General features: G+C 40.4%; 1 protein-coding gene across 1 annotated transcript in view; it reads right to left on the bottom strand.

The window, feature by feature from the left end:
* Window positions 1-25,196, bottom strand: part of MTA3 (metastasis associated 1 family member 3) — a 200,378-nt gene that overhangs the window by 165,464 nt on the left and 9,718 nt on the right. Inside the window, exons 2-3 of the mRNA XM_061625370.1 lie at window positions 20,095-20,162; window positions 17,390-17,483 (exon numbers count right to left, since the gene is read on the bottom strand). Of these exons, the coding sequence (XP_061481354.1) occupies window positions 17,390-17,483; window positions 20,095-20,162 (162 nt within the window). The remainder of the gene's footprint in view (window positions 1-17,389; window positions 17,484-20,094; window positions 20,163-25,196) is intronic.

Genomic DNA, 25,196 nt, shown 5'->3' with positions numbered 1-25,196 from the left:
AAATTAATATGACTGACGAAGAACATCTATTAAATTTATATGCAGATGACATGACATTAATGTTAGGAAACCAATCACAATCAGCCTCAGCACTTAAACTGATGCTTGAAACATTTACAGAAATATCTGGTCTTAAAATAAATTTCAACAAATCCTCTATAATGTTTTTTCATGTTGGCCCTCAAGACCAATTGACCACCCGCAAAATACTGGGAATTAATATATGTAACTCTGCTTTTAGATACCTGGGAGTTTTAATTCCCAAAAATACATCAAAACTGTTTTATATTAATTATTACCCTTTAATACGAAAAATGAAACTAGATCTCAATAAATGGAAAAAACTCAATATAACCATATTAGGCCGAATAGCGACCGTTCGCATGAAAATAATCCCCAGATTTCTTTATTTATTTCAAGTACTCCCTCTTCTTATTACACATACCACTATTCGCAAATGGCAAACCATGATAAATAACTTCATCTTTCAAAATAAAAGACCAAGACTAGCAATGACATCCTTTTACACACACACAAGTTCTGGAGGTTGGGGTCTTCCAAATTTACATTTATATTACATAGCATTTCAACTTCGCCAATTTAGCTTCATCATAATGAAATCAAAAAAATCTTGGATTAGATTAGAAGAAAATATGTTATCGAAAGGAAAGATTTGGAATCTACCCTTCTTACCAATCACCCACACATGGATTAAAACTATTAATAATCCATATACAAAATCTACATTCTCCATCTGGAAACAATGGCAATTAAAATTATCTTCAATATACTCCCCTTTAACTCCCTTACCTGATTACCCGAAAGCAGGAGATGACTTCTTGAAAAAATATATAGAAATAGGAGAGGAGAAAAATTATTTTTGATTGAGAGATTTTTTCCCACAAGGTAACCCAATCACTATTCAACAACTAAAAATTGATATTCCATCTTGGAACTTAGATTGGTTACATACATACCAATTACAAACTACCCTAAAGGACCCTCAAATGAAAACATACTCTACTAAAAATATCACACAATTTGAAAAAATATTACTAGATAGTGGTCGCTCTGGTAAAGGAATAGTCTCTAACCTATATAAAATATTACTAGAAATTGATATGGGAAAACTGACAGGTCTGAAAAACCAATGGGAAAAAGATCTAGGATATCAGCTAGAAACATCTGAATGGTCTTCAATCTTTCATTCTAAACACAGCAAAACAATTTCTGCAACACATAAAGAAACTATGTTGAAAACAATTCACAGATAGTATTATACACCAGTACAACTCTCTCATATATCTTCATCAACATCTCCCTTATGTTGGAGAGGATGCAATCAGAAAGGAACATACTTCCACCTATGGTGGAGTTGCCCACAGATCAAAAAATTTTGGACTTCAGTACATACCGAACTTAACAACATTACGAAAGAAAAAATATTTATTTATTTATTTATTTATTTTATTCGATTTATTAGTCGCTCATCTGACTGGAAACCCAGCCACTCTGAGCGACGTACAAAATAAAGGCATATAAACATCAGACATAAAAGTATATAAACATCAAAAAAGAAGCACTAAAACTAAACAACAAAGTAGAAGCTATCCCCCAACCCACACAGCCCAACCCAAAGATCAGAAAGTCCTCCTAAAGAAGCTCCCTTTTGAAGGCTGGAGGGTGGGGCAAGGCAGGTGGAAGCAGCCTCCCCTGATGGCAACAGAGTCTCTCTTAACACCGGAACTATTTTTATTATCTTTATTCAAAGATGAAAACAAAACATTAAAATCAAAACATCTGCTATGTAAACTACTCATAGCAGCGAGACTAACAATATTACAATACTGGAAAAATCAAGATGGACTTAACTTGCAGATTTGGTTCAACAAAATATGGACGATAGCTATATTGGACAAAATCACGCTGCATCTTCGATTTCTAAGAGGTGCTGCAAAACCGGAACTGTTCACGTCAGTATGGTGGAACTACATGGAATACACCTCACAACGAGACCTACATACCCAGCTTTCTTCATCTGCAAAAACTATCTGGTTTTCCTAAACGAATAGTAATACTCCTACAATTTTAAACCATCTCATGTTAATATTGTATTCAATTTTCATTCACTACAATAATCACCTGTATACCAATACTTACCAATATACTTTCCATAACATAGCACATAAGCCAAATCAAAACAGTAATTGGCTCTAAAGTGGGGGGAGGGGGGAGGGTATTAAAGTTAAATTGATGTCTTTTTGTATCATTATATTATTCATGTTAAATTACTATAAAATCAATAAAAACAATTAAAAAAAACAATTTTAATCTAGGTTATCTGCTTCGCTTGCCGAATCAATGATATAGATCAAAGATATTTAAAATCAAATTCCCTTGTTTTTCTTTTTTAAATTTGATACATTCCCAATTTGAAAACAGAAGAAAAAGGAACTAACAGAACAGGCAGTGGAAAGCAGCAGGTTGAGAGTTAAGTTATACCACACTTGAAAAAAAATCCTGTCCTGCAAGCTACTTGCAGGAACACACCAATAGAAATAAATAATCAGTTGTATAAGCATAATGAGACAGCTATCTTACCATTTAGCAAAATGGTGATTAGAGTTAAATACTTAACTTTGCGAAAGTTACTTATTTTCTGCTATTCCCCAAAATATATTTAAACTCCTAACAGTAAAGCATCTAAAGCTTCTTGCAAATTAGAATTCAAACTTTGCTATGTGGCTAATGGTGGGAAAGTGTTTTTTTCTACAAGCAGATACAGAGAGAGCCTGTCAAGGACAGCAAAAGATGGAGCCACAGTAACTACTGCAGAGGAGAAAGCTCATCACAATTACTTGTAGTAATACAGCAATTTAGGTGAAACCCATATACAGTGCCTTGCAAAAGTAATTAGACCCCTGACCAATACTCTCATATTACTGAACTACAAATGGTACATTGTAATTTCGTGCTGTATGATATTTCTCTCCGACACTGTGTGCAAAGCTGGTACATACCTACCCCAAAAGACTTAAAGCTGTTATTGCAGCAAAAGGTGGTTCTACCAAATATTAATGTGTGTGGGATGGATACTAATGCAAGTAACACGTTTCAGTTTTTTATATTTCGTACAAACATTTCCCAACATGAAACCAACGTCACCTTACAATAATTGATTTTGAGTTTCAGTGTTTCAAAATAAAATATCATACAGAACAAAATTACAATGTACCACTTGTAATTCAGTAATATGAGAGCATTGGTGAGGAGTCTGATTACTTTTGCAAGGCCTTGTAGCTACAAACTAATACAGGCATACCCTGCTTAAAGTAGCTTCACTTAAAGTAGCCTCGCTATAAAGTACATGCTCCATACTGCACTTAAAGTACGCGCACTTTGCAATGACAGACACTTTATTGGCATGACACCGCTGCCATCTAGTGGTGATTGCGTGCAGTACAAGTGAAGATAATTGCTTCACTTTAAGTACATTTTCACTTAAAGTACACTTTCCGGTCCCATTGCGTACGTTAAAGCGGGGTATGCTTGTATACTGTTCTATATTATGCTTGATATTTAAAGATTATGCATCATCTAACTGGACATATAATAAAAAAGTGGACAAGCTGGACAGGTAAAATAATACCTTATTGGGATGAATTATGTACCAATACTTAAACAAAATCACCAACACATATTAGTGCAAACAATATCAACAAGTCTGTGGCTCTTTTGGTGGATTCAGATAACAAATTACCAATGTGAAAAAGCATGCATACTTCTGAATGCCCAATAATAATATAGCATCAGCACATGGGTCTCAACTACAGAGACATTTGTGCCATGAAGTTAACTCTAGAACACATGAATGGGGAACCTACAGTCCTCTGGACATAGAAGTACAGGAGAACAGGCAGTATGCATGACATATCCTGGAGTCCTTAGGAATGTCCTTGCCCCTCTCTGAACCCTGACACACACACACACACACACACGGGGTCACAAAGAAGAACAACTTAGTCGGCCATCAAAATGCCCTACCTTTGCCACAAGTATTAAACCCACAGCAGAATAGTTCAATGGATTGTTAGTTGCCCCCACCTGCTGAATACAGAGTAGTAGGACTCTACAACAGCTTGGGTAAAAAGTCCAAGGCAAGGATGTGTGGTGAGACATTATAAATTATTCAGAATCCCTTTTCTGATTAAACCATACCGGCTGTATTTTAGCCAGACAATTTCATGTATTAACAAAATATGGAGAACGTGGTACTACTGTCAATTTAAACAAACAAGAAAATTTTGTTCGGAACGTGTCCTAAATACAAAGAGAGGCAGGAAGCTTCTATTATGTGTAATGACAATAGATTAGAATCAGCAGTCTCTCTTTGTACACTCCGGGCAAATGAACAGCATGGATTTTGTGGACACTCACCAGCTTATCCCAACCAAAGACCCCTAACACAGCATTTAAAGATCTTTACCTGTGAAACTGAAACAGTGGCCTAATCTGCATCAAATGTTGGCAGGGGTGGAACAAAGGTCAACCCTGTTTGCTCATTAGGGAAGCAAAAGTGGAAAGATGGAAGGAAGAACTCAAATTTACCAAATTTAGGTATTTCTATAATTTAGCCTCTAATTTCTCAACTTTCCAATGATATTTCCAGGATTTGGATGGATACTTAAAGGATTGGTAGTGGATATTTGAGAATTACAGTTAGATTATTTCTTGTCCAGACCATAAATGTCTGATGACTAGAGGATCTTTCATCACCGTATTTTCATAAAACCAGATGAATCTGAACACTGATATAAACAACCCTGAAAGATAATCCACTCTGGATCCATTCTAGGGCTGCCAAACTATTCACAATATTTGCCACTGAATACCAGGAAATGCATTTGGTAACACTGGATTGTATATTTAAACTGCAGGAGGCTAGTGATATTTTTCTCTGTCTTATAATAAATGTTTCATTTCATTCTTGTTTTTAAAGGTTTTGCATCGCAGAGATTATATTTTAAACAGTTTCATGTATAGTAATGTCTTCAGTTAAATTTGCTGTAGTTTTATGGCTCCTGTGTCTTAGTTGGACTATAACTCTCATCATCCCCAACTATTGGTCATGCTGTTGCGGATGATAGTAGTGAAGTCCTCTGGAGGGGCACAGGTTGCTCATCCAGGCTGAGAGGATCTGTGTGTCAGCACTTCAGATGTTACATTATTGTTGGCAAGAGCCAGGAAAATTCTGGGCATCCAGGTACTTAAAACTGTCGTGTATTTGCTTACACATTTTCTATCTCCTTGCTCAGAGATGGTACTATAATGTTTTGAAAATGACTCATTATTATTATTTTTTATCCTGATGCCCAGGAACTGGAAAATGTATTCTTCCCCACTTCTCCCCATATTCAGTCAATACTCAGGGGTTTGCATTCACAATGCCTGAGAAATACTCGTAAAGCTGTGATTCTGATGCTAAGAACTTTTCCATACTGTACTGAGAAGCAGGGATGGTGTTCCCATCTATCAGTTCACTAGGGATATGAAACATTTATTCACTCACTTATTTAAAAAAGATTCTATGCCGCCAACATAAATATTTCCACGGTTAAAAATGAAATAATAAAATACAACATAAAACCAATAATAAAAAAACAAGAAGGAAGCATAAAACAATCATTTACTCCTTCAAATGCCAAACTCAGGTGGTGAGGGCTAACAGAAATTGATCCAAAAAAGGTCGCTTACGAGAAGCATCAGCATGCTTGCAGAAACCATATTTGCAGAAGTGCCCCCTTTTAAAAATACCTAAAGGGCCAATGCCCCCCCCCCCAAGTTCAATAATCACTGAGAATGCTCAGTAACCATGAAATATCAGTTGGAAAAGAAAAATGGGAAGGAGGGGATAGTGGAATGCCTAGTTGAGCTCCTTGCAGCCTGTAGTATCCTAGATAACGACATTTCTGACTGGCAAGGATCCTGAACAGGAGTACTGTTGCTAGGAGGTATTTTGGTGCAGGCCCCACTTGTACAATAAAATTGGACACAGATATGGCATATATTTAAACCACATTTAAAGCATGTCTTTCCCAAGAGACCTGGGAACTGTAGTTTACCCCTCACAGCACCTTTAAAAAACTACAGATCCCATGATTTTGCAGGGAAGCCATAAGTTTTAAATGTACTTTAAATATATGGTGTAAGTATGACCACCAAAGCCCTGGAAATAAAAATATTTTCTAAAAGACATCAGAGTTGATGCAAGGGCACCATGACAAAAAGAGTTCTCTCCCTTGTGGCCAAGCCCCTCACCTCAGATGATGGGGGTACCTGGAACAGGGCCTCCAAAGGTGATCTAATTGTATGGACAGGTTCACACTGCAGGCTCCAAGTCAGGGCTGCACTTAAAGGCAAGTACCTGTATCTTGATTGGCTCTTGGTCTGTTTACAGGTACAAATCTAAAAGCATAAGATCTAAGAACATAAGGTCCAAATACCTTAACAAATCCTTTTAGGGCATGTGTGGGGAACCTTAACAATAAATGGGAACAAATTTGGCATCAGAAATGGCAGTATTCAAAACCAGGTGGGGGGACGTTTCAACAGCCAGGATATTCCATAACTCAGTGGCCATCCTCAAACCAACAAAGTTCAAAAGAAGAGCAACATGACGCTACTGAATTACAATTCATCAAGACGTTTAAGGCTATTACTCGATGACTGAATTGGAACAAGCATTTTTTAATCACACTACATGTGTTAATTGCCTTACCAGTAACAGCATCTCAGTGTTATCAAACCAATCTTTTGTGAATGACCATTACATGATTTTATCACTATCTGTCGTTTCTGCATTTAATTTCCCTCTGACCTAAATACTTACAATTCACACAAAATCATGAAATTCTGGATAGTCTTCCACAAGATTCTTTGTTCCACAGGCCTTGTCTGGGCATTTTCTGGGCAACCAGTCTGGCTCTCTAGCCTATCTAAACTGGACACTTCTTCATGACACCAACATCTGATGCAACCCTAATCCTCCAGTACCAACACGACAGTGAATACTAAATCTATAAAAGGGTGAAAGTTTCAGGTGAAGAGTCAGCCACTAAAGATAAAAGAAAAAGAACTGTTGTGCATATCCTTTCTTTTATGCTGAACAAAACAGTTAATCCTTTGTATGCAACTAGAATGTTATCATAAACTTACCACTTTTTAAGGGCTAAAACAAGTGTAGAAAGATGGAGAAACACATTAGATGTTGATATACAGCCTACTCTGTTCAGAAACTATTCACTGTTGGGAAACACTCTGGAATTGATTGATAGCACACAGCATTTGCTTTGATGAGACACAAAAGCAAAAAGACTTCTCCTCAGGTAGTACACAAAACTGGACTAACCTGAATTATGGAAAAGACTTAAGTCAAGCTTAAAATTGCTTAAGTCAGCTAAGTAGCTTAAATCAACAATCTTTCCCGAACATGAATAAGCCTTATAAGCACACCAGGGATGAAGATAGACAGGAATTTTTAACGTGTGTTGGATGCATTTGTACATTAATTATTTGTCCTTTATGTACAAAGGAAGCTGTCTTATACTAGGTCACACCATTGATCCACTCCTCAGTACTGTCTACAGTGTAGAGTCTACAATGATTGGCAGGTGATCTCCAGAGTTTTAGGCAGTGGTGTTTCCCAGACCTAGCTGGAGATAGCTGATGATGAACCTACAACCTTTTGCATGTAAAGCATGTGTGCTAGTAGAAACCAGTAATGATTTGAAACGAAAGCTGTTGTAAAGAGGAAAGCGCAAAAGCAGGACTACAGCTAAACGTCAAAAAGACTAAAGTAATGACAACAGAAGATTTATGTAGCTTTAAAGTTGACAATGAGGACATTGAACTTGTCAAGGATTATCAATACCTTGGCACAGTCATTAACCAAAATGGAGACAATAGTCAAGAAATCAGAAGAAGGCTAGGACTGGGTAGGGCAGCTATGAGAGAAATAGAAAAGGTCCTCAAATGCAAAGATGTATCACTAAACACTAAAATCAGGATTATTTAGACTATGGTATTCCCAATTTCTATGTATGGATGTGAAAGTTGGACAGTGAAAAAAGCGGATAAGGGAAAAATCAACTCATTTGAAATGTGGTGTTGGAGGAGAGCTTTGCACATACCATGGACTGCGAAAAAGACAAATAATTGGGTGTTAGAACAAATTAAACCAGAAGTACCATTAGAAGCTAAAATGATGAAACTGAGGTTATCATACTTTGGACACATAATGAGAAGACATATTTCACTAGAAAAGACAATAATGCTGGGAAAACCAGAACGGAGAAGAAAAAGAGGAAGGCCGAACAAGAGATGGATTGATTCCACAAAGGAAACCACAGACCTAAACTTACAAGATCTGAACAGGGTGGTTTATAACGATGCTATTGGAGGTCACTGATTCATAGGGACGCCATAAGTCGAAAGCAAGTTGAAGGTACCTAACAACAACCACCACCACCATTTCCAACGCAGTTTAGACTCTTCATACTTAGGATAAAGACAGACATGGAGTTCTAAGATTTAATTGGAAGTAAGTGCTAATGAAATCAGCACATTTCACAATAACTGGTAGAATTTCTTCAAAGCTTGTGCAGAATGGACAGAAGACAGATTTCCCCCCCCTTGTATGTTTTCCTTTGCACCACCAACAGTACGTTCTATTTTGTCTATTTTTATTTCACCTTTCTGTTTCTTCCTTTTCATTAAAATTAATTAGGAACATAACCAGCATATATATATATATATATCTGTTAACTGTAAATTGTTTAATGTGTAAGGCACTGAATTCAACATGTCAATGACCTGGAGGAAGGGGGAAGAAACTATGGAAAATGGCAATATATGATACATGCTGTGTATTACCAACTGTATCACTGGGAAATGTGCAGCGGGGGGAAGAGTCTTTTTATTGTAAAAATCTTTCAAAACATTTCAACAAAAAATAAATAACAGTAACAGTGCAATCTTATATGCATTTATTCAGTAGGAAGCAAGCCTCAACGAGTTCAATGGAACTCAGGCTGCATACACACCATACATTAAAAGCATGTGCTTCCCCAAAGAATCCTGGGAACTGTACTTACCTTCACAGAGCTATAATTCCCAGCATCTTTAACAAACTATAGTTCCCAGGGTTCTTTTGGGCAAGCCATATGCTTTAAATTACGGTGTATATACAGATAAGAGTGAATAGGACTGCAGCTTAAATCTCCTTGCAATAACTGTTGCCATTAATGTTATTAACTCAATATGTGTTTTAGTTTTGTTGCTCACAGTTGAATAAAGACAAATTTGTCGCCTGTAGTCTTCCAAAGTGACTGAATTCTATTTGGCTTAAACCTCTGCCATTCAGCGAGCACAGAAAGCCTGGGGAAGTCTTAAAATGCTGCTGCCTTCCCTTACTGCTAGGAGGGCATTCTATGCCCTCGTTAGCTCCCAGCTATATAAAAATGGCCTTGGTCAGGTCATAGACTGGACATTATTTGCAACTTGTAAAGGAAAACTTCCTCACGTGGACATGCTTGACCCTGCCCTCTGACCTTTCAGCTCTCATCCACTAATTAATTAGCTCTACATTGACTCCCCACACACCAACTTCTCTTCCCTCCTAAATAACTAGGAAAAAGGGATATAAGGATTAATCCTATGCATCTAATCCAATGCAAGCAAATGTCCTGTTCTCACTGGGCTCCTCAGTAAGCAGGGGAATTGCTAGCAGCCATTGCACTGGCTGCCCATTTGCTACCGGGTCAAGTTCAAGGTTCTACTTTTGGTGTACAAAGCCCTACACAGCTCGGGACCAGGATACCTGAAAGACCATCTTACCCCTTATATACCCAGTCGATCACTGCGCTCTGCAGGTGAGGGGCTCCTGCAGATACCATCTTATCAGGAGGTTCGTTCTGCACAATATAGGAAATGGACCTTTAGCGTGGCAGCACCTACCCTGTGGAATTCCCTCCCCTTAAATATTAGGCAGGCGCCATCTCTGCTATCTTTTCGGCGCCTTTTGAAGACTTTCCTCTTTCAACAAGCCTTTTAAGTTGAGACCTATCCCAGTCTGTGTCTGTGCTAGAATTGTTTTTAACATGTTTTCTTTAATACTATGTTTTTAACCCTTTTTTAAAAAAAAGATGTTTTTAAAGCTTTTTTAAAAAAAATTTTTAACGTTGTTTTGTTTTAATGTGTTTTAAGGTCTTTTATGATGTTTTAAAGTGTTTTTAGCGTTTCTGTTTGCTGCCCTGGGCTCCTGCAGGGAGGAAGGGCGGGATATAAATCAAATAATAAATGAATGAATGAATGAATGAATGAATGAATAAATAAATAAATAAATAAACCCAAACATGGGCAACAGCCAAAGCAGTATCCAGTGTTCAGTGTCAGGGTCCAAGCAAGCAGAGTCCTCAAGCAAGAGGCAAAGTCAAAAGCAATCCATAGTCAGGGGCCAATTGATCTGAGGGCAATACAAGGCAATGGGCAGTCTATTGTCACTTTTGTGGGCAGAAGACATTCAAATACAAGGCAAAGCACAGCACTAGTACATAAACATTCCAGCAGCCCTCCCAGCCTACCACTGGGCTTTTTGAGATGGAGCTGGTGGAACCACACCCCAACCTCAGCTGTCCTATCAACTCCCTTCACCCAGAGGTCTCCTCAAGAGGAGGGTCTTACTTCCAAGGAGAACTTTACTTTTGATAACATCAACCATTGGATCCTCCCCTCCTCAATGGAATAGGTATCGGGGGCATTGTTTTACACTGCATCCATTCCTATCTTGACAGTCATTTCCGAAGGGGAGCATTATAGGAATGCCGTTTGGCCTCCTAGCAGTCATGGTAGGAGGTTCTGAAGGGGACAATTTATTCCCAAATGCTATTTAACATCTCAGTGAAACTGTTGGGAGTAGAATTAGGGGATTTGGACCATGGTGTCATTAATATGCTGATGCCCAGGTGCATTTCCCCATTGACATCTGAAACAGGTGAGGCTGTTCAGGAACTGGACCAGTGCCTGGGAATGATGGTGGACTGGAAGAGGGCCAATAAACTGAGCTTGAATCCTGTCTGAGTGGTTCCCAGATCCAGGCAATAGGTTGTTTGCCAGTTCTGGGTAAGAGCACTCCTTCTGAAGAAGTATTAAGTAGCTTGGGGATGCTCCTGGATCCATCTTTGTGACTGGAGGCCCAAGTTGTTTCAGTAGCTCAGAGCACCTCCTGCCAGCTTTGGCCGATATGATTCCTGGATTGAGATAGGTAAGTTTTAGCAGTAACTTCCAGGATGGATTACTGCAATGCGTTAAATGTGAGGCTTCACTTAAGGCTGGTCTAAAAGCTGCAGCTAGTGCAGAATGTTGCAGAAAGCCTGTTGAGAGGTTGTCCAATTGATAGTATGTAACACTTGTGCTGAAAGAGCTGCACTAGCTACAGATATGCTACTGGGCCAAGTTTATGGTCTTGGAAAATGGAAATGGACTGGCTTCAAGTCGATTCTGACTTATGGCGACCCTACGAATCGGGTTTTTATGGTAAGCGGTATTCAGAGGGGGTTTACCATTGCCTTCCTCTGAGGCTGAGAGGCAGTCACTGGCCCATAGTCACCCAGTGAGCTTCATGGTGGTGTGGGGATTTGAACTCTGGTCTCCCAGGTCACAGTCCAACGCATTAACCACTACGCCACACTAAAACCCTGAACAACTTGGGACCAGGTTACCACTGGCCCTGCCCACCTGCCAGAGAAGCCTGTGGAGGGTGGAAGAACTCAGGATCTAGCCCAGGAGCTGGAACCTGTTCCTCATCTCTGCTTTAGGCCTTTATTGCTTTTCCTGCTTCTGCTACTTTTATATGGTTTCATTTTACTGATTTTTCCTTATGTTGGTTTATTATTTGACATTTTTTTAAAATAAGAAGTCACTCCCCTGAAAGCATTATTGCTTAAAGTGTGTATTTATTTTTTTCTCTTAAGATTTTTCTCTTTCTCCTTCCAATAAGCCAGCAAATTGTCATAGAAATGTAGTTTTTCATGTTGGTATTCATATATGAAAAATGGAAATGTACTGCCTTCAAGTCGATCCTGAATTATGGCGACCCTATGAATAGGGATTTCATGATAAGCGGTATTCAGAGGGGGTTTGCCATTGCCTCCCTCCGAGGCTAGTTCTCCCCAGCTGGCTAGGGCCTGCTCAGCTTGCCACAGCTGCACAAGCCAGACCCTTTCCTGTCCGCAGCTGCCAGCTGGGGGGCAACTGGGATCCTTGGGACTATGCCGCTTGCCCACGGCTGCACAGGTGGCAGGGCACATAACCCCTGAGCCACTCACTGTGGGGGTGATCTTTAGCTGGCCCTTGACACCCAGGAGACACAAGCGAGGATTTGAACTCACAGACTCTGGACTCCCAGCCAGGCTCTCCTCCCTACTGTGCTATTCCAGCTGTATTCATATATATCCATCCAAGCTGGTTTCGAAAAGCTTGCAGTCTAGTTATCTGTCACATTACTGTCATTCCCCTCCTCCAAGGAGCTCTGGGCAACATACATGAGGCTAATGTTACGCTTACAGAAAGAATGGAGAAGCAATAGCCCTCCAGACATTGTCAAGCTACGACTCCCATCATCTCTGACCACTGAGGGTTCTGGCTGGGGTTGACAGGAGTTAGAGTTGAACAATCTTTGGAGGGCCACAGGCTCCCCACCCCATTAAGGTAAATTAGGCTGAAAGACATAATAACCATACTTTTCTGTGTGTATTTTGCAGAAAGAAGCTAGAGTTCTTCCATGCCTTCTGATTCTGGGTGCAGACACGATACATAAATATAAAACACCTCTTTGGGAACATGCAAAATTCTAGGTGCAAAAAAGACATAAAACTACACCGGATAAACACGTGTATTTGCACAACATGGAAAATCCCCTTTATGAGAGGCTGACTTTCTGAACTCTCATTAATTCTCATAACACAGCAACGAACACTTCACTAAATAAGTGTATTATGTGCTATGACAAAATCAAGCTTCTGCTCTGCACTTAAGAGTTGAGACTAATCTGGTTAATGAGACACATATGCACAAGAGTCAGCTATTAATTATACAGTGTCATTCACAAAGGGAGAAATTGCTATTATGTCATGGAAAGGAACTCATTATTACTGTTCCTTTATGTCCTCACCCCCAGGGTGGGAGAGGCACAGAATGCCTTCCTCAAAATAATTTAAAAAACCCAAATGAAGCACACCTTTTACATGACCATCATTAAAGAAACAATTTAAAAGAGTTGCTTGTTTAATCTTCTCCTTATTTATTTCAGAAAGTTCAGAGCAGCTCACATTAAGTGCCTGTGCAGACTTCCATCCGCTATATCTCTGAAGACCAGATGATAGGGCATAACTATGACAAAGAGCTATTGCATTCATGCTCTAGTTTTGGGCATCCTAGAGAAATATGCAAGGCCACCATCAAAAATAGTGGACTCAGTGGACTGGTCTCTTCTTATGTTCATGGACTATGTGTTGATGTTAATTCCTTGTTAATCAAAGCTAAACTAAATGTCCACCACTTTTAAGCAGCTGAGTGATTAACATTCCATTCCATTTGTTTACTTCTACAATTGTCTCCCAGCCTTCTCAGAGACACCAATCTCCGACCCAAAGCACTGAGCAGGCTGACACTCACTCCACTTTAACAGGCTTATTTGCACGTTATGCTGAACACAGGTACAAGCTATCTCTATACACGTACAAGTGTGTGCATGAAAGAGTGTATACTTGTTGACTTGTAAAGCTCAACTGTACACTCATTGAATGTTACATGCAAATAAATGTATGAGGGACACGGAGAATTGAGTTGGCTATTAGTATATAGGATTATAGTACAAATAATGAAAAATAATACCATCCCATATTTATTATAGTGGGGGAGAATTTCTTCACCTGAGCACCCTGTTTTGGAGATGCAAAAGGCAAAGTTTAAATCCTTTAAAAAGCAACTAACTAAATCTTGAATATAGATAATTTATAAGACAACCTACAGCAAGAAAAATAGTTAACGTTCAGATGTCAAATAATTTTATAGGTTTCTTTTGGTACTAGAAGACCATGGTGCCCTCTATGAACACTCTTCTTTGTAATTTATTTAATACCTCTTGCCAACGAAGTAAGATGCAACACAAAAATATCTAATATAAAGATATATACATACTCCTAGGCATATTTCCTTGGATGTAAGGGCCCAATGAATTCAATGGGGCTTACTCCCAATTATGTGAACAAAGGATTACAGCCTAAGAATGAGATCCTAAAACTTACTTGGGAGTAAGCCCCATTATACACAGTGGGATCTACCCGAGTCAACATGCATAGGATTGTGGTGTAGAAATCTACACACACACACACACATGACAGACAGACAGACAAATGCGCTGGTTTGCAGGGGAGAGACATAAAAAAGCAACGTTTTCTATCTGTCCTGCCCCACCCCCCTACCTGGAAGCCTTATAAAGAGGATCTACCCCTTAAGGGTGAGCTGCTTCCTAAAGGCTTAAGCTGCAGTCCAATACACACTTACCTGGGAGTAAGTGAACCCAACATGTATTGAATTGCACTGTTAGTCCTGCTCTCTCTTTTTACTTCCCCTTGCCTTTTGACAGGAACATGAATCTATTTGGCTTTCAGTTGTTTTTGTTTAATGATGGGATTTTGTTGTCTTAAATTTTTGTAAGTTGCATTTATTTATTTATTTAATATGAACTTTGTATTTGTAAGCTGCCTGGGGGACTTTTTTGACCCGACGGTGTCACAGAAATAAACTATAACAATACATGTTAAGACTCTACACCAGGGGTGGACAGAAGACAGATCTAGATTTATTGGTAGACCTCTGGATAATTTTGAGTAGATCTGCAACTATTTCTGACTTCCAGTTGTTTAACAGTACAGTAGGGCCCCGCTTTACAGCGCTTCGCTTTACTGCGCTTCGCTAGTGCGGTGGTCTCAATTAGATGCAATTAGACTAAAGCCCCACTCATTCGGCACTTGTTCCACTTTTATGGCGGTTTCCGGGCGTTGCAAGCCATTCTATTAAATGAGTTCTGCTTTTCAGCGGGGGTCCGGAACGTAACCCGCCGTATGAGTGGGCCCCTACTGTAACAGCAAGAAAATGACTCCCCTCTTGCCTGAAATTATACTGCTGAAATGAAGAAAGATTGGGCTAATCAGGAGATGATTTTTGTGTGTAAGAACTGTGAATTCCATTCAGTTCTGGTTCCTGGGTTCAGAATTCTAAGTGTATGTCTTTTGCACCAGGCTCCATTTGGTGGATCTCAAGGTTCTAATAATTTTAAAAAAACATATCAAACAAGACTGACGCCTGCCCACCTCTGTTCTACATTGAATGCACTGTGTTAATTATTTTTTTCACCCATGATCTCACAAATATAACAAACAGAACTAGAAGAACGGCCTGCTGCTTCAGGCCAATGGCCCATCTAGTCCAGCATCCTGTTTCCACAGTGGCCAACCAACTGTCTATGGGTAGTCTGTTAGCAGGACCTCTCCCCTCCTGTGGTTTCCAGCAGCTGGTATTCAGAAGCATACTGCCTCCATTTCTGGAGGCAGAGTATAGCCATCATGGCGAATAGCCATTGATAGCCTTATTCTCTATGAATATGTCTAATCTTCTTTTAAAGCCATCCAAGATAGTGGCCATCACTTCTCCTATGGGAGCAAATTCCAGTAACTATGTGTTGTATGAAGAAGTACTTGCTTTTGTCCATTCTGAATCCTCCAACATTCAACTTCATTGGATATCCATGAGTTCTAATTTTATGAGAGAGGGAGAAAAACTTTTCTCTAGCCACATTCTCCATGCCATGGATAATTTTATACCCTTCTGTCATGTCGCCACTTATTCGCCTTTTCTCTAAACCAAAAAGCCCCAAATGCTGCAACCTTTCCTCAAAGGGGAATCACCCCATCCTTTTTGAGGTGAGGTGATCAGAACAATAAACAGTATTCCAAATGCAGTTGCACCATAGATTTGTATAAAGACATTATGATATTGGCAGTTTTATTTTCAATTCCTTTCCTAATGATTCCTAGGATGGAATTTGCCTTTTTTTCATAGCTGCCGCATGTTGGAAAATATGTTAAGTTTTAAAATGGGCTTGATATGCTAGGGTAGATGTTACAAAGCAGTAAAAAAGAAATAATATGCTTATGAGGAAACGGGGGGAATCAATATGATATTTAGCCATGATGATTTCTAAAAATGTAGCAGATTTTACACACAAAATAATGAAACCTTGTTGAGGAAGATAAAATAAACTACATTACAGCTACCCTTCTTTGGCAGAATATCAGGATATAAACATTTTGGCAGAATATCATGTTACACAATTTCAGTGTGGCCTCAGGTACAGTTCTTGCTCCTATCACTACCAATTAGAACTGAGCAGAAACAATTACTTCAATGGCACATATAAAAACAGAGTTCACATGGATAAAAAGAAACTACAGCTAAAGGCATTTGTCTTACAGGATTAGAAACAGTGAGAATGACTGCATACCAAATCTTGAATGGTATTACTGTGTGGATAAATACAGAAGAATATTACTCAACAATATAGATATTCAGTTGTCAACTATATTATGGATGAAGAAAGGCCAAATAAGATTTTTTTTAATAGAAAATGTATTAGCACCCAGATTGAGCTTTACTTTCATGGGAAGAAGGGGTTGTATCCAATTAAGTCCTACACAAAATAAATCCATTTAAATTAATGAACCTAAGTTACTCGTGTTTAACTTCAATAGGTCTACTCTGAGTAGGACTAGCACTGAATACCACCCATGGCATTTGCATCCCACTGATGTCCTTTCATGGACACAAGGGCTTTCGAACAAACTTAGGTGTCTGCTAACAGAACAGAGGGGTGAAGAAGAGAGGCAATTTTTTTTGCCGCACTACAGCTCCCAGCAACTACCACCCTGCCCTGGAAAATCTGTTCTACAGGGTCCCCCAGCTCTTCTGAACACAGGCTGCAAAGGGGAGGAGTATCACTTCATCTCCACTTCTGTTAGGGGGTACCTTTGCTGAAGCAACAGAGCAAGGAGCACCAGTTGGATTCTACCCTATGTGTGAGTAGTTGTGTGAGAAGGGCGGGTGGGAGAGAGAAACACTTTAGAATGTGCATCCCATCAAAAGCAACAGAGTATGGATAAAGAGCATCTGCAGTAAGATGCACATTCCAGTGCTTGTGCACACAAACACACATATACAAATAATAAACTACAGAATCCATCCAGTTTGTTTCTAAATAAAGCAATTTACTTACTTGCATGTTTGTCGGCAAGCATGATAAGGCTATTGGAGATGTCTCGACGTCTGTAAAAGCATACCACTTTTGCTTCCACATTGCCATTGGCAGTCTGGAAAATAACATGATAAATCAATCAATAAATGTATCAAATAATAGAATACAGTACTATCAAAACTTTGCTATGGAACACACAAGTTGTTTCATAAACCTGCATTCCACCAGATCTTCCCCACAGCCAAAATTTGTATGGTTGTGGTTGGGCGTGGTTGGTCAGAGCTCCAAGGAGCTCAAGGTAGCGTAGAAATGTGGTTCTCCTGATTTTATCCTCCCAACAACCCTATGAAGTAGTTCAGGCTGAAAGACAGTGACTGGCCCAAGGACACCTAGTGAATGTCACGTCCGACAGTGGATTTGAACCCGGATCTTAAGACCCAATTTAATACTCTAACCACTATACCCACACTGGCTCTATGAGAACTTGAGATGCTAGTGAAGCTAGCATCTCAAGGCCTCTATATATTTGTTGTCTCAAAGAAGAGGAAAACATCAGAAGTCCCCAAATACTTCTCAAGATTAAATGAAAATTCTGAGCCAGAGAAGAATTCCCTCCCACCCACCCACCCATCCTCCCCTTAAGGCAGGTGTGAGGAACTTTGAGGACTGCATCCCCTTCAGGGCAACATTCCGAGGGTCACCTGTCAGTAGGAGACAGGGCCTGAGGCAAAACTGGACAAAGGAACAAATATGAATTCTACCTTTATACAGTAGGCTAGTTTCTACGCACACTCACACACCCCTTATCCTACGTCCAGGCAAGCAAGAAGCATTATCAGAGTTCAAGGACACATTTCAGTCAGGCAAAAACACTCAGGATGCAAAGCAGGGCCAGTGAGAGGTGTGTCCTGAGGAGAGTTTCAAGGGCCAGATAGAGAGGCCTTAAAGTAGTGATTACCTGGCTGAGGTAGCAGCAGGTTTTCAGCACCTATCATGCAGGAAGCACACCGGGAGAAAAGGCCCCAGTAACCCTGGGGAAATTGTTTTTCCTCAGGGTCATAGTGATCTTTCATCCTCGCAACTCTGGCTAGGCATGTACTATTTAAGGGGAAGGGGAGGGGGGAATTCAACGAGCGGGATTAGGGGGGGAATTCAAAGAGGGGGATTAGGAGGACAAATTCAGATTGGATTAGAAAAAAATCAGGCTAAATAACTGCTTATTTCCAAGTAAACCTGACACAATCTGTGGCAACACTGCTTATCTCTACTGTTCACTACAGGAATGCCAGATGAGGATTCAGTTGGTGATTTTTTAAAACACATACCCCTTTCCCAAATAGGCCAAATTAATTAACTCTGGCATACTCAAGGGCCTAATTTTCTTCTCCATTTTTGCATCTCACCCTGCCTAATGAAGGACCTGTTTCTGCTTCCCTGACTCACACACACCAGTGTCTCCAGGCCACCAGCCCTGACAGTGACCCAGATTGGTCTGTCTGTTGGAGAAGTCATAGTTTACAGAGGAAGGCATGCAGAGGCTGCTCCCGGGTGTGGTGGGTTGCTGTTGCTTACCAGGAGGGAGAGAGGGAGGGGCGAGATAGCAGGGAGATTGGCAGTGGCAGAGCCAATACAGAGCTCCTGCCTGGGCATTTGCACCATGGTGATCTCCCCACCACCACACCCAGTAAACGATAGCCAGGAAGGTAGCGTAGCAGCTCCGCCCCACACAGCAAGCCACTTCCAAAGGCATGAGACTCTGGTACTTAAAGGTGGTACAACAGTATCTTAAAAGATTAAATTCTTATGCTGAATTTGAAAATATCTGGGTCCATCATGGCCTCATCTGGCAATACAGAGTCAGAAGTGGGAGATGATATCCCATCTGGCTCCCAGTTCAAACCAAGACACTCACTTGGAAGAAATGGTGTCTGAGGTGAGCCTGGGGGAAAGCAGACCAGGGAGGAAGCAACAACATACCAGGTTCAATCCCTGGTATCTCCAGGTGCAGGTGGGACTCCTGCCCGAAACCCTGGAGAACTGCTGCCAGTCAGAGTAGACAATACTGAGCTAGATGGACCAATTGTTTGACTCATTATAAGGCAGCTTCACATGTTTGCAAGGCTCTAAGTCAGGCTGCAACCCCTTCAAGTAATCACTTCTTACCAAAGAGAATTGGCCTTGGTCCAAACATCAGGGCCTGTGCCAATCAATACACAAGGCTCAGTCCTGCAATGGCAGTTATTGGACCAGTTGTCCATCTTGGACGTATCTGTGTTCTTGCTCAATTAACCCTTATCCTGCTCCCCTCTGACATCTGTTCTCTTGATACCTGACCTTTGCTGACTCCCCTATAATCATCCAGCTGCTGGTTTCCATTGGATGCTACCGTCTGCTCTGTCTACAGATCTCCAGACTGTCTCCAGCACGCTTCATCCCACCCCTACAGGCTTCTAGCAGCCCAAAAACGAAAATACAAGTGTTAAAAGTACAGCTCGTACGGCCAAAGCCAAATGATCTATTAGGTGGCATGGACTTATTTTTCAGTTGCGACACAGATTAAGGTGTATTTCATTTTCTAAATACATAAAACATTACAGAAAAGAATCTTCTTGACAAACCCCATACAAGAGCTAGGAAAAAAATAACTTCCGTATTTTAGAAAAGAATTACACCTTTTCATTCCACATTAACTCTTGATCAAGTAGCACAAAAAGATGTCCATGTACCTTATTAAGTTCTTCTATTCGCCTGATCAGATATGGATTGCTTGAAGAGTTTTCAAAATAAACATAATCTGTAATAAAAAGGTGAGAAGATATTTAAAGTTCTCCAAAAAACAGTGCTAAAATAAATCTGAAAAAGCCAATGTTTAGCGCTTAAATCCAAGAATAGTCATTATTTCCACATTCAAGGGCCTTGACTCAAGATTAACAAAATATGTAGCCTTGTTGTGTTTCAGATGTTTATAGTTCATGATTTTCTCTTCTGCATCTCCCAGGATTAACCAAGTGGAACCTCACTAATGATTCAGCCCCACAAAGGTTTATACAGTGGCTTATATTTTACTCAGTGGGAGATTCACATACTACACCAATCCTCAAAGAATTTCTTTTGTGGAACTGAAAATGAATTATTCTGGTCCTGGCAAAGCTGTTTGTGAATTACAGCTATAAAGTTAAGCCGATGCATAAAACTTTCTGCCAGATGGGACTCTTTTTTGAACCAGCCCACTTTATAAATCTGCAGAACCCGGAGAGTTAGCAACCTAAAAATAAAGAATAATGCAGCATGACATTATTACTAGAGAGGTAATAGCCATGTTAGTCTGTTGCAGCAAACACACACACACGAGTCACTCATGCCACCTTAAAGACAAATACATATATTATGGCATAAGCTTTTGTGAACTAGAATGCAAGAACATAACCAGCAGTGTTGTGGCAAATTCAGAAGTGCAGGATCCCTTCATAATAGTCATGCTACACCCCCTCACAACCATGCTCCCTATTCCAGTTTTCGTCATCTCCCTTGTTCTCCCTGTTGTCTTGCAAGTCCACACTCCACTACAACAGATGCCCCTGGGATCCCATCAGCATGAAAGGGGTGGCTGTGTTTGCTACTGCTGACTCACTTTCTTTGGCTGCGATTGGCTCCAATCAACACAAAAGGACAAAGACTATTCTCAGCGGCTGACATGCTCCCTTTTCATGCTGACTGGCTCAAACATTGGGACCTGGCTGGGACCCTGCTCCCAAAAAAGTAACAGGTCTATGACACACACACCCATGACCCCAGACAACTATACCCCTGAACATAGCATAAGAAGAGCCTGCTGGATCAGGCCGGTGGCACATCTAGTCCACCATCATGTTTTCACAGTGGCCAACCAGATGCATATGGGAACCCCTCAAGCAGGACCTGAGCACAACAGCACTCTCCCCTCCTATGGCTTCTAGCAACTGGTATTCAGAAGCATACTGCTGCCAAATTCAGAGGTTGAACATAGCCATCAGGGTAAGTAGCCACTGATAGCTTTATCCTCCATGAATTTGTCTAATCCTCTTTTAAGCCCATCTTGTAAAGAGTTAACATTTCTGAAACACTATCCTTCAATAACATAGCTTCTTCTATTCAGTACTATTTCCTGAAATATTAATACACTGACATGCCCTTTCTCCATATATTGACACTCTTTTACAGTATTGCTGTTTGCCCAACCTTCATTCATCTCTTCCAAGTCAAATGGGGAGCCACCTGTGCTCCAGAACTTGTAATTGTATTAATCCCAACCAAAGCCTCTGGCCCAAAATTATTCTAGAAAGCTGTGGCACCTGTCCCATAATATCCCAGCATGAGGCACTGTGTGCTTTAACCACAACATCTGATGCTCCAGAGAACTAGTAATGCTGCAGAGAACCACCAACAGAGCTGCCTAGAAACAACTCAGATACTAAAATGCATGCAAGAAACACCCATGCATGACTAAATGTGTGGGGATGTCTATAGAGTCATGAGCTAATGTTTACTACATTTAAAGCTTCAATTCTATGCTAACTTACTTGTCCCACTAAAGTGGGATTTACTTCTAATTAAACATGCAGAGTACAGGACTGCACATGTTGTATAACTATGTAAATTACCATACAACCCCCCCCCCCGTAAAATCAAACACCTTGCGTTTAGTTAGAATTAGGAAATGACAGCTCACAACAGAAGAACAATTTCTCAATTTCTGGTCACACCCTATGTATCCCATCTCTAAATTATCTTTAAGTAGATAACTTGGGAAAATAAGCATCCTTGCTTTTGTGGGACCAATGCAGAAAATTAAAAGTAATACAGGGAAAAGTGCTTGAATTACATCTGAAATAGTGAAAAGTAAATGCAGTGTTTAACTTGGACATTCATTATCAGCATCAACAAAGGAGTATGCTGGGCAGCACGGCAGTCAACAGCTGAAACAATTTTCTAATTCATCATGACTCATACAAAATGTATAGAAGGAAGCAGGTTTAGCAGTGCCATAGCAAGCGGCTTTCTACATTTTCCAAACCATTACACCAGGAAAGACTTAAGTGTCAGTGTTTAAGAAATCGTCATGATCCCATATGAGAGCTATGACCCAGATTGGAGAACTCACGACCCAATTAATAATAACTAGATAGTGCAAGTGTTTAACTAGACTTCAGTAGGACTATTTCCACAAGGAATTGGGGGGAGGAGAGGAGAGAGGGTGTTTATAGCCCAATCCTATGAGTACCTGTTGGTGTGGTGGGTCAGAGCCATGGAGCTGCCCTCCCAACACTGGTGTTGCTACAGTTTAGCTGAATGGCGCTGGGCAGGCCAGGATAGTGTAGTAGCAAGGTTAGGGCTGCACAGGCAAACTAGCAGAAGTGCTAGATTGGTTCCACCATGCCCATACATCCCTGTCCTCACCCTCACCCTGCCCAGTGCGGTCTTGGTAAGCTATAGCTGACGCTGTTATAGGCAGCATGGTTTGCTGGCTCTGCCCCACTACACTAGCCTCTATTGATCCCATGGATGTTCACTCAGAGGTATATCCCTTTTAAAAAAAAAAGTGTCTAATTTAACAAAGAAGAAAAAGAGGGGAGGGAAGAGAAGAAAAAACCAGTAACACTCTCAGCTCTCATTGAGAATACAATAGCCATCAGTACTTCTATCTAAACTAAACATACAAGTCAATATAAGCCCTCCAGATGTCCAAATAGGTATCCACATGAGACTGGCATTTATAAAAAATATGTTCAAATATCTGCACATATCAAGGATTTTGCCAATACAAAATTGATACAGACAACAACTTCAGACCAAAAAGAATGTATTGCTGGGCAAGCCCACACCATATGCTTCAACGAGGGCTTGTCAGTATTACACCTCCAGCATCTACTGTATTAGAGAGGGCCTTCCTCTACAGAAGTTGTAGAGTCCAATATACCCGAAAACTCAGTTTTTGCTGGATCAATCTCAATTTCAAAACTAGAGAAGCGTTCTGTATAAATTCTAAAGCAGTTGTTTAGGTTCTATAGCACATTCCAATTCCCTATTCCACAACTTTTGAAGTTTGTTGAACATCTACTTTTACAAAGGTCCAATAAGCATTTATAAATGGCAGTTGTGGATTTAGCTTTCTGAGAAGATCCAATAAATCCCTCCAACAATTTAGGAGATGCCAAAGCACATGAATCCCATTATATTCAATGAAGCTTATTCCAAAATTAAATGTACATAGCACTGCAGTCTAGGAAATTCAGGACCTAAATGTATTAGTGAAGGGAGTCTGCGACACTCAATCCCCCAGCATAGCCTTTGGGAAAAGGAAGATCTGTTTCCATACCCAGGGATTCACTGTTTTTAATTCAGTCTCTCTGTGATTTGATGGAATAGCAAAACACCAAAGGAAAACAGCAAGCTGCCTCAAGCAATTTGTCCATCTGGCCCAGAATTGTCTACTTGACTGGCAGTGGGCCCCTAGCATCTCAGGCAGAGCTCCTTGATCTTGAGACTTTCTGCATGCATAGCAAGTACTCCACCTCTGAGCTATGGTCCCTCTCCAAAGGTATGTTCATCTTCCTCTGGGCGCATGGGCTTGTCTGGGAATTGAGCTTCTCACATCAAAAACAAGAATCATGCTCCTAGACACGAGGTGGGAAACCTATGGCTCACAGGCTACATGAAGCCCTAATTTCATGCACCCTGCAGAGATATGGTAGCAGAGCAATAATGTGGGGCAGAAAAATGTCCAAGGCTTTATTTGTCTGGAGAAAATGTTCCATTTCATGAATATTCTGTAGTGGCCCCCGAATTGTGGAACAGCTTACCAGAGGAGATACGCCTGGCGCCTACGGTACTTTCTTTCAGGCGCCAGGTTAAGACCTGGCTATGCTCCCAGGCATTTTAATGTTTTAATGTTTAATGTTAACGTTTAATGTTTTATGTTTAATGTTCTAGTTTTAAAATCTTGCTGCTATTTGTTATTGATTTTATTGTAATATTGTATTTTAACCTTGTACACCGCCCAGAGAGCTATTAGCTACGGGCGGTTTATAAATTAAATGAAATAAATAAATAAATAAATAATAAATATTAGATCACTCTCTAGGGTGTGTTTTCTGATGCAGACTGATTTTTTCTGTTGCAAATTAGCCCAATTTGCATAGGAAAATATCCTAGAAAACCCACCTCACTATAGCAATGAAAGGGGGAGAGATGGGGTAGCAGAGAGAGAGAGAGAGAGAGAGAGCGCACTATCCAACCTTGTGAAGTCTGCCCACTATTTGCTCTAGTTTCACCCACCATTGGCTGCAGCCTGCAAATGACTTCCCCTACAAGTCAATGGACCTTTGTAGGAAAAAGATTCCCCATCCCTGTCATAGATCAACAAGGCTGACCATCATCCTACATATCCCTTTTCTCTTTCTTCCTGTGTGAGATATGAGGCACAGGAAAGGATGAATAACTGAGGAATACTAATTTAAAGAAAGCCAGTATTATCATTGTCATTTCTCTTTACAGACTGACTGATTAAGTGAGCGATTGACAAAGGCCAACTAGTGAGTTTGGGCTAAACTGAGATGTTCTCAAACACTGTTGCCAGGGTAGCCAACATTGTATCTCTCGATGTTATTGGACAACTCTCATCTGCCTCAGCCACCGTAGCCAATGGTCAGGGATGATGGGAACTGCAGTCCTACAACATCTGGAAGATGCTGCATTGGCTTCCCCTGCATTATGTTATGCCTGCTCAAAGATGAGGAGTTGAAAAATGTAGGGCTATCTAAAGCTGTGGAGTCGGTATGTCAAACCTTCG

This window comes from Rhineura floridana, chromosome 4, assembly GCF_030035675.1.
Source record: "Rhineura floridana isolate rRhiFlo1 chromosome 4, rRhiFlo1.hap2, whole genome shotgun sequence".
Classification (NCBI taxonomy): Eukaryota; Metazoa; Chordata; class Lepidosauria; order Squamata; family Rhineuridae; genus Rhineura; species Rhineura floridana.
Note: the sequence above shows the minus strand (reverse complement) of the source record. Positions and strands in the feature narration are given on the sequence as shown.